This window comes from Galleria mellonella, unplaced genomic scaffold (genome assembly GCF_026898425.1).
Source record: "Galleria mellonella isolate WM207_F2 unplaced genomic scaffold, CSIRO_AGI_GalMel_v1 utg63, whole genome shotgun sequence".
Lineage (NCBI taxonomy): Eukaryota > Metazoa > Arthropoda > Insecta > Lepidoptera > Pyralidae > Galleria > Galleria mellonella.
This window is the reverse complement of record NW_026442130.1, coordinates 10,207,739-10,223,824: the sequence shown is the minus strand read 5'-3', so window position 1 is coordinate 10,223,824 and position 16,086 is coordinate 10,207,739. Positions and strand designations below refer to the sequence as shown.

Genomic DNA, 16,086 nt, shown 5'->3' with positions numbered 1-16,086 from the left:
TAGATTTTTTAACCAAAGGAGCCAATTCTGAGGCACCATTTTTCTAAACTTATCTCTTAATATTTGTTATTTGATAATTTTACGAAAGTAGTATTTTATGGGCCAAAATAAAATAAAATTTTATTAATTTTGACTAAAATCTATTAAAAAATTAGTTCATATTGATCCTTACAATAAAAATTTCACTATGACACTAATATTTTAATTTAAACTAGTTTAATACTAATATTTTAATTTTTTTATGAAATTAAAATATTAGTAATAAATATTAGTTGGGTAAAGTACTAGTAAAGTGTATTAAATTATACAATAAAAATTATTAATACAATAAAATATCGAATGAGGGTAGCAAATACATCAATGTAGCAAAATAGATGACAGAATAAGAAGATATAAGATAAGGTAAAAGTAGAAACAGAAGGAATTGTCTTTTATATCTTTCGTTGTGACAAAACCATATGGCAAACATAGTGAAGAATAATAAAAGTTTAAGATTGGGTAAAGTCCCGCGCTAACTATAAACTTTATCAATTGTGGGCTAAAGGCTAACATCCAAAGCCGTAAAATAAATTACAAAAAATTAAATTACATTATCAATTTTTCTTAGATTAAGAATGTTGCGTCACTTTTCTACGTAATCTTTTGACACAGGAACAGATTATCTTTTCTTCTAATCTGTAATTGTCAAAATTCTTTGTTACGATCAAAGTTACAATACGATTATAAAGTTCTTCCACAGCTGTTTTTGTTTTACTATATATTCTTTCTTTTAAATTTATTCTAAGAACTAGAAAAATTCGTCAGAAGTAGTTAGTAAAGGTAGAATTAAGTTATTTATATAGGTCATGCTAGAAAATATTCATTGTAGTATTGTTTTTGAAAATGAAACAAAGGTAAGTGTAGTGTCATTTTCATTTGAAACGTGTAGATTGTGTATTGTTGTTTACGTGTTACTCATCAGTATGTTTTTATAGGACACGAATAATGCACAGCGGAGATGATTTAATTAATTACAATTTTGTAAATAATAAAAAGGACGACGCTGATGGCACTACCGATATTATGTTACATAAAATAAGAACACGCGACCATTTCATCGAGGCCCAAGTACAGGAAGGCGATACATTACAAGCCATTGCCCTAAGATTTTATTGCTCTGTAAGTAATTGGAATTTAAATATTATTTTATGGTTAATTTTTGTGGAATTTCACAAGAATTGAATATGATTTCCAGGATGAACCACATGAAGGTTGACCTAATAAGGTATATTGCTAGCAATGCGTTTATGACTCCTCATTACTTGCAATCCTCTTTACCTCACTCTATGTGTTATCAGTTTATATTAGTGGAGTTTTAATAGGATCAAAATGGAATAGTATCCCCGTTTACACTATATGATGGTGGGGTAGCAGTAAGAAATGATAGAGGAGGATCAAGTCAGGTCAGTTGGCCAACCTGGTTTGTATTGAAGATGATCTCTAAGTATCTTGATAGCAGTTGGATTGCTAGTCCCCATAACTATCAATTTTCTTCCATGAGGAAAGATTAGCTAAACAATTAATTGAAAACAATTAAATATTATTAATATTAAGAGGAAAAATAGAATGTAACCTTAACAAATTGTGCATTCACTACTGTAATAACATTCCTATAACATACTTAGAGACTTACAACATGTAAAACTGTGAAATAAACTGTCCCCTTTAAGAAAAGAGTTTATATCTTCATAAAAGGCCAGCAATACATTTAGTATTCTGCTACTATCATAATCTATTAATAATTAATAAATATATAAATCTAATAATTTGAAATACCATTTTAGGTTTCAGAACTAAAGAGGATAAATCAGATACATAAAGATAATGAAATATTTGCAAGACGGACCATTAAAGTGCCTGTTACACCATATTCAGTTCTAACTGAAATAATACCATCACAACTTCCTGAACATCAGCCATCTAATTCTAATACTTCACCTGCAAATCTTGATGGACAAGATTTGGTACAAAATGATGTTACATCACAGCATAATATTTTACAAAGTCAGAGTATAAATCCTGGGGAGAATGGTGATCATACAATAGACTGTAATAGCATTGTTTTAAATAGCACCGTAGCACCATCTGTGACCCCATACACAGATATGGAAGGAAATGAAACAGTATCTGAAGGTACACAATTATTGCCAAATAAACAGAAGGAACCAGTAGAAGCAGTAGTGGTAAAGGAGTTGACATCACATGGTGCTGATTTTGGACTGAAATGGTTTCACTTAGTGGGTTTTATGCTCATTTTAGGTGTTGTGATACCTCTTGTATATGTTATGTTCTATTTAGACAAACCAGACCACACTGAAGAATCGTTTCATTCAAATCGATGACTGCAATATTTTGTTCTATCACAAATAATGGTGATGGAATTTTTAATATGGAATTTTATACTGAATCAATTTAAAATATTTTTTTAATGAATAGAATCAAATTCTATTTATTATATCATTTTGTTATTAACAATACATGATATTCTCTGAGAACTAAAAATCTTTTAGATATTGCAGACCACATCAGACTTGTCTGCTTTTACAGCAATTGTAATAAAACATTGTATATGTATAGTTCTTTTATTTCTACTAGTAGGCAAAATTAGAAAGTGCCCACAAATTAATGTCTAGGTTTTAATCTATAGGTAAATAATAAAAATGCAACTAGACAATAAACTAGATGATGCAGTTACAAAATACGTATTTTAGAATGATATATGACAGATTTAGGCTTTTGTCTGTATGTTTGTTCTGGCATTTAACATTTTCGCCTCATTACGTCTATAGTTTCCACAATTATTTTCTAAAGTTCAATTTGGTGTATCTTTCATTTTGGTACACCCTCTAGAAGTATCTATTTTGTTGATTATTTGCGAGCAAATTGTAACAAAACCAGTCTTAATTTCAAAACTAAATTACTTACTGAACTGATTTCGATAAAATTTCTATGGAACCAATCTGTATTATCATTTTACATAAAAAATTCTAGAACTGACGGAGTTATGATTTAATACACCTAAAAAAAATTTAACCGTATTGAGTGCCTCTTTGTATTTTTTAGGGTTGATAATAAGGTAGGTGTTGTGACTAGGCTACAACCAGAGCAATTAGGAGGAAAGGGATTGTTAGTAATGGAAACTGAGAATTCCATTGCTAGCAATATCATACCAGGTCGACCTCCACGCGGTTCCCCCTGGAAACTATCATGGTTAATTCCTGATGAATTCATCATGATGGATTAACTGGCCTGTTTTCATTCTCATCAATCACCCTTCACTGTTGCCCCGCCAGCGTATACCGTTAGCGTAGGCGGGGCGGGCTGCCATTCCATTTTCATCCATCAAAAAAAAAACCAGAAGAATTATATGCAATGTATTAAGATTTTTCTGTTGAAAAATACTAAATACGCAATTTCTATAACAATAAATACCCTTAGTACGTTATACTAAGTATATATAAATACCATTGGACATTTTATGCATTTAGCAAAGGTTGAATTATGAGTACTGGATAACTAATAGGTTTTTTTTAACAGATGATATGGAATGGTAACCCCGCTTGCGTTATCTGTATACACTGGCGGGACACCAGTAAGGTTTAAAAGGCACGTCAGTTACCCCATTTTGATGAAGTTAACGATTAGTCATGATGGTTTCCAGAGGGAACCTCGCGAAAGCCGACTTGATAAGATATAATACTTTATGTGGTAAATACATATTATACATAAAAACACCTATACAAATAGAAAGAAAGAAAAATATTTATTTGGCACATATCAATAAAAGTTACAACATAAACAAAATTATTATATATTTAGTAAACAATGATTTTTCGTTTTATTCATATTATTTGAATGTTAGATTAAGATGACAAAATACATCCCGAGTTACGCAGATAAATTGAATGGCACATGCATTTTCGTCAAGTCACTATGGTTCTACGCCCCTTCATTTGTTTTCAGTTATTATTCCAATTTCATCCGGAATTGAACAAACAGCCGATTCAAAAATGAAACGGGAAAAACATTCGTTTCTTTCGCGCCTAATCCATCGGTTTGTTCTTATATTTAAATATCAAGGGCCACACAAAAAAAATCTTCCGAATTATGATCAATGCCTTTAAAAACTATAGTTTGGCGCAGAATTCTGGCAAAATCGTCTCATGTTAGATAGTAGGTATTTGGCGAAACGTAGTCAAGTTCTACGTAAACTCATAAACGTATGGTTATATAAGATAGAATAATCCATTATCACGTGGATACACACGTGCGTACACGTAGAGGACGGGACAATCTGTACTTGACAGTCTGCCTTATTTGTTGTTATATCGATTCTCTTAGTTTTGACAATAAAACACATCTTCGTAAAATAAACTATTTATTTCAAATCTATCATCTATTTACTTAAAAATACATCGATGTAACAAATAATCAGTAAATTATTGATACAATCTTATTTAAATCTTTCTTTTACAATGATAAATGCATTCTTATGCTAGTATAAATTCGGACCAGAAAAACAATTTTGTCAATTAAAAAAATAGATTATATAGATAGTGTCTCCATACAAATGCTTCAAAAAAAAAAAAAAAGGGACAACTTTACAGATTTACAGGGACTTAACAGATTTATATACGAATATCTCAGAATTTTTGTAGATTAAAAACATGTATTGGTGTTAGAATTAAATAGGATTAATTTAAATTTTATGTGAGTTTTTGGAAATACCAACATATGAGAATTGAAAATGAGTTAATTAATTGTAATTGACTAAATATAAAAAAATATTACATAATAATCATGTATATTATCTTAAGTTTAATTTCTTAATGCTATTTCATTAATCGTTGTTTAAATAAATACTTTTATCACTTTAAATAAAAATATCGGCAATTTTGATTAATTCTGACACCGAATCCATATTTGAAGTGTATACGGATCCTCCGATATGGATTTTAAAAGCAATCGATCAAATAAGAAATAAAAATGGCGGCAATTTTTATTAGTTGTTATACCGGATTCATATTTGAAATGTATAAGGATCCTTAGATATCGATTTTGAAAGCAATCGGCCAAATCGGCCAATAGTCACATAATACCTACTCATTAGTATCTCTATGTACATATCTATATAAATTGATATTGACATTTCATGTAAAATGAAATATAATCATATCTTTTATAATTAATTATTAGTATTAATTATAGTAAATAACTTGACATGTACAAGAATTGTAATTACCTGTAGTGGTGGAGTTTAATCATCGAATTTTTTCGCATACTTGCAACAACTAAAAATGGCGCGAGCTCTTAAAAAAATGTGAATATTTATAATTACATTTATGCTTAAAATTGAAGATAGGTACCGGTTATAAGTGATTCCTCATTAATTCTATATTTCCTCTTATAATTTTTGCTCCTTTTAATGCGCATAAGCTCATTTTAATTAAATACACACACGTCAAAATACACTGAAGTGTAAGTATATAGAACATTAATAAAAAAAAAAAAAACTAGTCTGCTAATTTGACAATTAGCTGACAAAAAGTTGACCCGTTTTCGAGGCTCTATGCTCTATCTATATAATCTAGATTAAAATTTACAATATTTTCAAGAATGTTTTTATTAGCTTCTTAAAAGGAACATATATTTTCCGTATTACATATCTATGTAATATGTATTGTATATTATTTAATTATCTAATTAGATTGCAAAATAAAATCATACTTTTATTTTATAATTAGCATTTCGTTTTTCTGGTTAGTTATCAGAATTACACATATAAATTATAGTGTATATTAAAAATGTACAGGAAGTTTATATGAGGTGTGGCTTGCAAAAACTTTACGAATTTTTATCTCATTTTCAGTTCGTTACCGGAATCAGAAGTTTCCGCGGCCGAGATTCGGGTTGCTCTCGTGTACACTGCGAACAGATAACCATTTATTAATAATATATCACCAAAAAATTTTAATAAAACAATTGTATATATAATTGTTATACAAGTTAGTGACAGACAGACAAGACAGCAACGTAAAAGAGAGAGTTATCTTGATCTGAAGTGTTTGCTGGTGCTTTGTAGGCAGATTAGTGATTCCTTGTTAATGAACCAAAACAACAAAATCACTAGTCTTCCACACAACGCGCCGCTACCGATGCCCGTTAGTTGTAGACCACCTAAAAATGTTATTTACAGAATGTGTTGTTAGCAAAACCAGAACATATACAATAAGATAAAGTTAGTCAAAGTGCCCTATTTTTAATAGTGAAAAACAATATTAACTTGATCAGCAATTATTTTTTAAAAATGAATTCTAAATGTTTTAATGAATTAATGAAAATATAGAATGGATTAAATGGAGACTAAAACTACATCTAACATGTAATGATAATACAAGAATTTTATTTAAAACCAATATAGAAATTGCCATTGCATTTAATACGTAGTTAAATTATACAAATATTGTATTGGACATAAATGTTTCAAGAAGAGACCATACGATATAATAGTGGTTACTACTAACAGGTTAAATATACACCACTATGAAATGAGAACAATCTACAAAGAATTATTTCGAGTTTTACCTGAGCAATAATAATATCGACGTCACAGTCAAAGGGGGTCACAACAAAGCTACTTATAACTTAGTTTTGTTTGGTGCCAAGTCAGGGAACTCTTCAAACATTCTATTGTCAAAATAATGTTGTGTTAGTAATGATAACGAAATACCTAATGAGGATCCTTAACCAAATACAATGTTAACTGAACACATCAACAGATCGATGATTTTAGCGGTGACTTTATAGAATGACTAGTCAACCATGAAAGTACATGCACATATTAAATTTAATAAAAAATATAATTTTGAGGTGACAATTAAATTGGTAATTTGTTGATTTGAAATTTTATAGTCATATGCATTTATAACTGATTCGTCACCTTTAATTGTATTTGTTATTGTAAGTAATAATATACGGAATAGTATAACAGTTAGCGGCGTGTTTCATTACCTCTGCTGTAAGAGATACTGAGCCATCTGTATGCGCTGCGGAGTGCCGGTGATGGTGATGATGCGGTCATTAGAGCCCTGCACCGGCTCTGCTATCTCGATGCCGGCGCCACTTTCCGCGCGGATTTTACGGATTCGGGAGCCGGCCTTGCCGATTATTGCACCCGCCAACTATAAATAAAATTTTTAACAGTTACATATTTTTTTTTTTTTATTAAAGTTACCCCGTATGGACTAACCATGAAGTATGAGTTATAAATCAATACATGTATGTATTCTATTAAAAAGTATTGTCTGCTTATATTACCATTGAAAATAAAGTTTAACTAACTAAATAAAATAAATCATTCACATTACTACTAAGTACATAAATTGCAGAATATTGATTCTCAAACAAACATCAAGTTAGAAAGACTATTCATATAAAATTGGACTTTCAAAATGTACTACTTGATTTTGGAAATTACAATTTAATATCTTTATGATTTATTTGTAATATTGTAAAACTACAATTTATAGATATTTTTATATTTTCTTTTTTTGAAAAATTTTAAATTTCCTTTAAAAACACCACTTACATCTTTTGGAATGGTGACTTGTGTGGAAGTTTCTTGCTGGTTGCCGCTGTTGTTGTTGAAGTTACCGCCGCCCCCACTGGAACGACCGCCGCCGAAATTGCCACCGAAGTTGCCGCCGCTAAAGTTGCCACGCGGGGGCCCGCCGAAGTTGCCACGAGGCGGGGGACCCCCGAAGTCGTTGAAGTTGCTACGTGGACCCGGTGGCGGGCCAGGGGGCCCTCCGCGGGACATGGGGCCTCGGGGTCCAGGACCGCGGCCGCCGGGGCCTAGAGGTGGTGGCGGCCGGTTACCGCGCGGCCCGGGACCACCGCGCCCCCCTCTGCCGCCGCCGCCCTGCCCACCACCGAAGCCGCCATATTCGTCCGCGTAAAAGTCATCGTAGTTGTGCGGATCATAGTTCTCAATAGCTCCTTTTATCGGCACCTGAAATTTGTAGAGACGATAATAAGTTACAGTAAGTAACGGTATAATAATTGTATCACATTGTAAATTTAAAATCTATTCCCTATAGTATACACAGCGAGATTGTGCTTACGCAGAACCCTTTCGTATTTATTCGTGTTCTTGAATGAATTTTGTAAAATCTTTGTATACTTAGTTACAACTAGCTTTGGTTCTTTTTTTGCTATAAGCAACCGCTTTTGGAGGTAAATGTAAAAATATCACATCTTTGTTCTTAAGGATTTCGGAATGAAAATATTAAGTATGATAGAGTAAATTCGACTATTAAACAGAAAGGTGATACCAGTACTAGAACAATAATAGTAACGTCAAGTAGCTGTGTTTCTGACTGTTTAAATTTAAAGGATGACTAAGGGTGATGAACCTCTATATATAAAGCCAATTTCAAGGTATTTATTTTCAGGAATGCATGAGGCATATACGCCATACCTATATTGTAATGTTCATTATAGCCGTCAGCTTATTTGCCATTACTACTAACATCGGGATATTGGCCTCTGGGTATCAAGACTTTTTGAATTGCCTTTGTTATCGAAAAAGACTTCTAAGGTAGATTACCCTATAAAGGCTTTACGTGCCCCCGAAACAAGAGGCAAGCAACAATTTTAAATGTTTCAAATATGAGTTTAAGTCCAAGTGTGAAAAAATTATATTAACAAAATATCTAATTTTCGTAGTAAAATTACTGCTGTGATTTTCACAATACCTGTCGTATCAGTTCCAGCACCTCTCGAATTCCGGCAGCTGTAGCATCAGCCTTGCCAACCAGCTGTACCACCCGTTCCGTACTTTGAGGCGCCGGGTTCGAGAATATCTTTAGACGGGCGCCAGTTTTCTGTAACAATGTCTTACACTTGTATCCTGCTTATGCTTGCTAGTAATGTTGTTAAATGACAATTTATATTGAAGGCCTTTAGTGTAGAAGTACTAAATTTGAAAAAGCAATTGCAGTTCTCAGTGGAGCTAGAAATAAATATAAAATGGTAATAATTCCAACTTTTGTATTAAGATATTTTTTAATGAAATATTTAAAAATTGCTTAAAATAATAACACGTACATGTCATATGCCTCTATAAAATGTAAAACAGAAACCGCTGAATCTAGAACCTTGAAATTTTGTAAATAGGTTATTTATGTAATATAGGCGAACAATAAAAATTTTGTAAATTCCACTCCTACAGGGGTAAAACGGGGCTTTAAAATGTGTAAAAACTTTAAGTTTAGAATTTTGACACTTGAAATTTATATTTAGGGTTTATTTTTTTTTTTTATTGTTGACTTGAAGAATTCATCTATAAGAATTCTGCGTTCCAACATTTATAAAAATTCACTGCTGGATCTACCCTCTGAGAAAGTGAATTTTATGAGTTTCTATTTTTAAAACGTTTACATTTGAAAGAGAGATTACAATAAAACTCCATGCGAAGTCGCAGGCAACGTCTATAATTTATAAGATTGAGACGGAAAAATGACTCCTGCAACAAATGGTATACCTTACGCGAGCGAAGCCGTGGGCAAAAACTAATTATTCAATATCATTTATCGAAATAAAGACATGATACTACAGTGTAAAAATTTGTAACGTAATACATAATTATAAATTCAAATTTTACATTCCGGCAACAAAGTAAATTGTCTCCGTGAAGGCAAATGCAGTACGCTCTACATCATAATTTTAAAAAGGCAGAACATTTTTCATAATAAAAACACGACAACTGTCGAGCTACAATACCTATTTTAAGATGTTTATCACTTGATTTCTCACAATATTAAAAAAAAAACAGCTAAATTCAGATAAATTGCAGATTATTTAAACTGTACTTGATAGAAAAAAAATCTAGTTTTAGTAGTTCTAAGTCACTGATTTAAAGAGAATCCTGCTAGAACAGCAAACTATTACACGACTAATAATCTTTGTTTTTTTTTTTACAATATTTATTAAATAACATTAACACAAATAATTCCAACAACTTTGACTTTTTCAAAAGAGTTCGAAATTTAAAATAAATAAAGAAATTTAAAATAAATAAATAAGGTTTTTCAAAGCAGAATTTATTTATTTTAGTACAAATTCTAAATAATAATTAATAACAATTGGGTGGGGTCTCATACGCGATCTTTATTTTATGCTATTTAAGAACTCTATACAATAAAAAACTTCTTGGTGTAAAATCTGTCCACAAAATCTGTCTTTATGTATTGGTGTCACACTTATGGACTAGATTAGTATGATACCAAAACAAAGTAAAAATCAAATTTCAACAAAAAGCTAATAAGGTGCAGAAATCGATTTTATTAATACATTTACAATGTCTTTGTATTGTTAATAGCACTAAATGATAAATATTAATCTACCAATTTAGTTTTGTGCAAATTAATCACATATGGATAGTGTACAAGGGAATACGTGGAATCAATAATACGTATTTACCGAAACCGCTATTTGAAAAAAAAAAACCGCACAAGTTGACCTAAATTCAAAAGTGCAATGGCACCTATGTATTACATAATAGTATAAACACTAGTCTCAACTGTAAACTCTCGTTTAATTTTGATTTGCAATAATATGTAAAATATATTACCGTCGCCGGGGACCTTCATCGTGCACAGTATCCTGAGCGTGGTGATGCGAGTACTCGCCCACGGGCACCAGCAGGGCGTTTGTCGGTGACGTTTGACAGCGCAGCGGTGCGCATGCGCGAAGGAATCGACCGGCGCACGTGGCCGTCGCCGCCGCCGCGCCGACACGCACAAACAACATCGCGGCGACGGCGAGGACACTGACTCGACGATGACATACTGCTACAGCGACACCGGCACCGCCACAAATGCCACTGAGCGACACGACACAACTGCGACTCGGCGCATATACGACAGAATCACAATGTGCACTACTAAGTGAAATACTATTACCAGAAGTACACGTAAAGTGTGGAGCGCGAGCGAGACCTACACCCGTTGGTGGTCGGTGACGGAGTGAGGCGTTCTACGATAGAGCCGTAAAGAAACTGTTAGCCCGCTGCACCACCTGCCCTCCCTGCACTTGTGGGGCTCCGGCCTCGACTGTACGACTCGTTTGAGCTACGAAGCCGCTACGAAATTCTACATTGCACACCAAATACTGTACACCCTACTCTATGGTAAAGCGCGGAGAGTTCATTTTACACATACGTCATGAATATATTTGCTGAAGTATATTTTCGATACAGATAGGTAGGTACCTACCCCCGTCTTTGTTGTCAACACAATGACGACTGGTATTCAATACAGCCCTGAAGTACAATTCATGCCAATTATTTTTATGCCCCGAATACCTGAAACCCAATTGACATTAACGCTCTGTCTGTATTGCTACGATTATCATATAACTATCTATTAGTTGATAAAATGCGGTTTTCACATGAAATTTTGTGATCGCGATTTTGCAATCCCAGAGGGACTCCGTGTACTTATATACTAGATAGTACGCGCGAATTTATTTTATGCTACAACGTACGTGTACATGCAAGTACGTAATCATTAAAAATTCAGCGTTTTTTTTATATATATAACAGTTACTCGATCTTCAAAGAATCTTTCATGTAATCGTGATGTTACATTGTATTTATAATAGTTTAATAACAAAGATTTCTCAAGTACTATTTTACTGTAAGACAATATATAAGCGCGTATGATAAAATACAAAGGAGGTCTATTACAGCTTTCTCTAGGAAAGTCTTACTAGCTAGTATACTAGTTTTTAGCGCGCTATTTCATACACGTGAATTTAAGAAGAGGAAAATAAATGAAATAGATTACTTCTAGATGGCGCATAGATATAAAATACATATCAGTTTTTAAGAGTTTCAGTTAACAGTTTTTATATAACACAAGGAGCAAACGAGCATGCGGCTCACCTGATGGTAAGTGACTACCGCCGCTCATAATGAGCACCCGCAACACCAGAGGCATTGCAGGTGTGCTGCCGACCTTTTAAAAAGGAATATGCTCTTGAAGGTTATGATATCGTATCAGATCGGAAATACTGCTGCTGGAAGTTGATTACAAAGCACGGTTGCGCGTGGAAGAAAGTGCCTTGAAAAATGCATGATGGAGGTCTGCCATTCCACCAGACAGACAGTTGGGATGGAACTTTAGTTTGTGGCGGATTATACGGGAGCGAAAAACACCAGCAGGTATCAATCTGAACAATTTCTCAGTGAAAACCATATTGAATTAGAAGCCGTAGTTTTTGCATGATGCCGAAACAAATATACAAACAGATCCTTTAAAATCCCTTACATCATATTTTTAAATATCTTCCATGGACAGACACTGTCTAATTACAATTTTATTACATTAGTAAGATATGTTATAGTTCATCAACATCATAAGGACAAAGGTCATCACACTTAGTATCATCTATACAGATCGTACGAAGATATTCTTGTGACGTGTCTGCGTGATATATCATAAATTATAAGTGACGACGAATTGATTGGTGGCAGTATCTGCACATATAATTAATGTACTCGTATTACGATTAAAAAGTATTTAACATAAAGGTGAATCAAGTTTGATAAACTACCTATCAGTAAAACCGTACCAGCAACAAAATGTGTAGTCTAAACTATATTTCATTAAAAAAAACACAATCCTATTCGTAATTCCATAACAAGATTGCTGATTCACATTTGATGACGATTTCTGCGAGGGTAGCAGACAGATCGTCAGCCTGATACCCACGAAGCCATACAGCGAGCGGCGGTTCGATCGGAAACGGAAGCGGCTCGCGTGCTACCATAATTGTGGTGTCACCGCGGCCCTGCGCCCTCCACCACCGCCACCGCTAATTACACTATATGGACGACATGTGCGCACCTTGAATTACACGCAGTCGCCCAATATATATATATATACGTGGCCTGTACAATTGATTGTTTGCTTGTACTGATATGTACTACTAATACATATTTAAATAGTATTGATGATGATATAAAAATCAATACTTTGTACGCTTACATATATGATTGCGCTGTCCTGTTTTATAGAATAGTGACTTGTCCGCGGCTACGCTCGCATGTGGTACTCGATTACACGCGGGAATCACTTTTCTGTCTTAAATTATAGCCGTTGCTTGTGACTTTGTCCGTGGAGTTCGGTTATACTGCCAACCCCCATTTTACATATTTCACCCTCTTTACCTTTCTAGGAGAACGGTATTTTCAAAAATAATGAAACACTTCATTTCTTAGCAAAAGACTAAATTTAAAACTTCGTCTTTCTAACATAAAATAAACAAATTTACATAATTTTTTTTATCTAAATCATATCTCACTATGATATCCCCTATCTCACTCCCTTTAGGATATAATTTCCAAAAACTGCTAAAAACGTTCTCTTTTTATTCAAAAGTCAAAAACAAATTTTCATAGTTCCAGCTTTAAAAATAACAGAATTCTTATACAAATTTTCATCCCCTATTTCCCCCCTTTAGGAATGACTAAAATGTCTTTAATTTTCTGTGATTAAGATGTATAGGTATTGTTCATTTAAATAGAATAGAAATAACAGAAGTCTAAACGTTATGTTAATAATAAGCTAAACGCTATTTAGAACGACAAAATTTATTGCCAAATATTGATAACCGATGAAGCAAACAGTGATCTAACTATAAATCCAGCGTTACCTATTTATATAAAATCTTTCCTATCCGAGAATGATACGCAGCGTACATCCGCTTTAGATTTTTTGTTTATCCGTTTGATAGAGGAAAGAGGTTCACAAAAAGCTCCCTCGTCACGTGCGCGTAACTCCTGTAATCCGAACCTAGCTGCGGCGCCGTTCACTTCCGACGGATGAAACCCTATCACCACGTGACCAAAAACAATACATTCTCCCATTGTTCCCCTATAAAATTAATTTTACGTAAATTTCAAGTAGGGCTTGAAACAGTTTCACGTAAAGTTCCTACTGGTGTAACCAGTCGTAGACTTTTCATTATAAGACATATGTAAAGATGTAAAAGGGTTCTAGATCTATCACTATCACGGTGATGTTACCTTTAACAACGACTCATAAGAATTATTTTTTAATGACTGCATTGGCGCAGTCGCAGAGCAGGCGCGCAACTGCACTTTCGATACTACCTGGCGACCGCAGGTGCGGGGAGCCGCGCTGAGACGGTAATCAAAGGCCGTCGGAACCATATGTTCAAAATTTCTATTTATATAAGAAAGAAGCCCTCGCGTCGGGCGAGCATTGTGCAAGTAGGTAGGTTGGGTGAGGCCCAGGTGCGCGCGCGCTTTTTGTGCGGCCTTCCGGCGGCTGCGCGCGCACCTGCCGCCCGTCGACAGCTGCCGCCCGCGCTGCGCACGCGCCGCTTGGCACTCCGCACACATACCTACAGTACAACATTCGTCCTGGCTGATAGTTACACTCTACTTACACCGCGTGTGACCCGAGACGACACAAGAGATGTTTATCATAATCAAAGGGAGTCCAATAAGATCCTAAGAGTCATAATGGCATCCTATTGACCAGTGATTCCTAAACTGGGTTCCGTAGAAAAGTTAGCAGGGTTCCCCAAAAATATTTCTTTTTGGCTGTTAAATTATACAGTTAAGTACAAATATCACTTTGAAATAGCGCAAAATATGTGATGAGAAGAATTTATTACTGTTATGTTGAAGGTAAGTAGTTAGCGCGAATTTTAAAAGTGAACTTTTAAAATTCGCGCCGAATTTTCGTTGTTCCTCTATATCTCACATCGTTTGGTATAAATGTTACAATCATTTTCTCGTTAGTTCTACTTGATTTAATACATAACAAATTCATCGTTGTTCTAAAATTAAGGCAAGTCTATATTCTATTATTATTTGATATCTAAGATAATAGAAAAAGGTGCAAGGTTAGAGTAAATGAATGTTCTAAACCGTATGTAAGCCGTTGTATTACGATACATGACAAAAACACGTATGAAAGGTTTTTGACATACAATGAAACTCTTTATTATATCTATTAAATTTTGTGAATTTGATGCGCTCATTGTGTTTCTGTCCCACACCAGGTACCGGCTATTGACCCGACAAACTAGATATATGTACAATATCAAACAAAGGATTTGAGAAAACAGCTGATCGAAGATAAAAAGGGAAATAAAAAAAAAATTTAAGCAGAACATTTCAGGTAACCGGTAACCGGTACCCGGTAGACATTTCCTCTATATATTCATATATATAGATGTAGATAATAATTTTAAAACATGATTGTAGTGTTTAGTTGAATAAGTACGACTGAAAAATCGTACATAAATAATATTGGTAAAGGGCAGGAAGGGCGTCAAAATAATTAAAGTTTAAATTCCAATTTTTACTGTTATAGAGATGATGAAATCAGTAAGTAATAATTAATTATTTATTTAAATCTAATATTTGGAAATCATTGTCGCTGTATACGAAGTACGTTATTAAAAATATTTTTTGTTATTTATGTTAAACAATAAAAGAAATCCTCACTAATATTATAAATGTGAAAGTGAGTTTGTTCGTTTGGTACCTTATAGCGACTTAATGGTTAAGTATGAGATTTGGTACACATACACACTGTGAGACGGAGAAGGATATTGGTTACTTTTTTTATTATGAATTATTATTGAAATTATGCACAAGAATACTTTTTTTTACGAATAATAACATAATCCATATAATCCTTTAATAATGTCTTCTAAGTGCGAAACCCTCACAATTTGTAAAAGAAAACAATTATATTTTGCTGCGTTATTACAAAACTTTTTAATTATATATGAATATATATCGAATTTGAAAATTTCAAGGCCTTGAGTTGGAATTCGATCTTAGAATTTCCGGATTGTAAGTTCATACGTACGACTAACTTAGTTTACAAGATTCAACAAGACAGTTGTGGGTCCGTTTCTAGCCGATATCAAAACCTTGCGAGTCGATTTCAATATTATTGCTACCCTAAACAGCTTTAAAATCGATTAAAGGTGGTAAGT

The 16,086-nt window shown here is 33.6% G+C and overlaps 2 protein-coding genes across 5 annotated transcripts in view; one reads left to right on the top strand and one right to left on the bottom strand.

The window, feature by feature from the left end:
• The first annotated feature begins 655 nt into the window (after window positions 1–655).
• LOC113521585 (lysM and putative peptidoglycan-binding domain-containing protein 3) lies at window positions 656–2,611 on the top strand. The gene is made up of 3 exons (XM_026907159.3): window positions 656–893; window positions 975–1,158; window positions 1,824–2,611. The coding sequence occupies exons 1-3, from the start codon at window positions 883–885 to the stop codon at window positions 2,379–2,381; spliced, it is 753 nt and encodes a 250-aa protein (XP_026762960.2). The 5' UTR covers window positions 656–882; the 3' UTR covers window positions 2,382–2,611.
• A 1,789-nt stretch (window positions 2,612–4,400) lies between these two features.
• LOC113521659 (heterogeneous nuclear ribonucleoprotein K) overlaps window positions 4,401–16,086 on the bottom strand; it is a 35,901-nt gene continuing 24,215 nt past the window's right edge. For all 4 annotated transcript variants that reach the window (XM_026907269.3, XM_052899789.1, XM_031909753.2 and 1 more), the window contains 4 exons: window positions 8,796–8,924; window positions 7,628–8,050; window positions 7,051–7,220; window positions 4,401–5,964 (listed from right to left, as the gene is read on the bottom strand). In XM_026907269.3, the coding sequence (XP_026763070.1) occupies window positions 5,922–5,964; window positions 7,051–7,220; window positions 7,628–8,050; window positions 8,796–8,924 (765 nt within the window). In that variant the 3' untranslated portion in view covers window positions 4,401–5,921. The remainder of the gene's footprint in view (window positions 5,965–7,050; window positions 7,221–7,627; window positions 8,051–8,795; window positions 8,925–16,086) is intronic.

Coding starts and splice junctions, on each gene's coding strand:
- LOC113521585 (XM_026907159.3), top strand. Junction 1,159..1,823: donor CCCTAAGATTTTATTGCTCT/GTAAGTAATTGG, acceptor ATACCATTTTAG/GTTTCAGAACTAAAGAGGAT.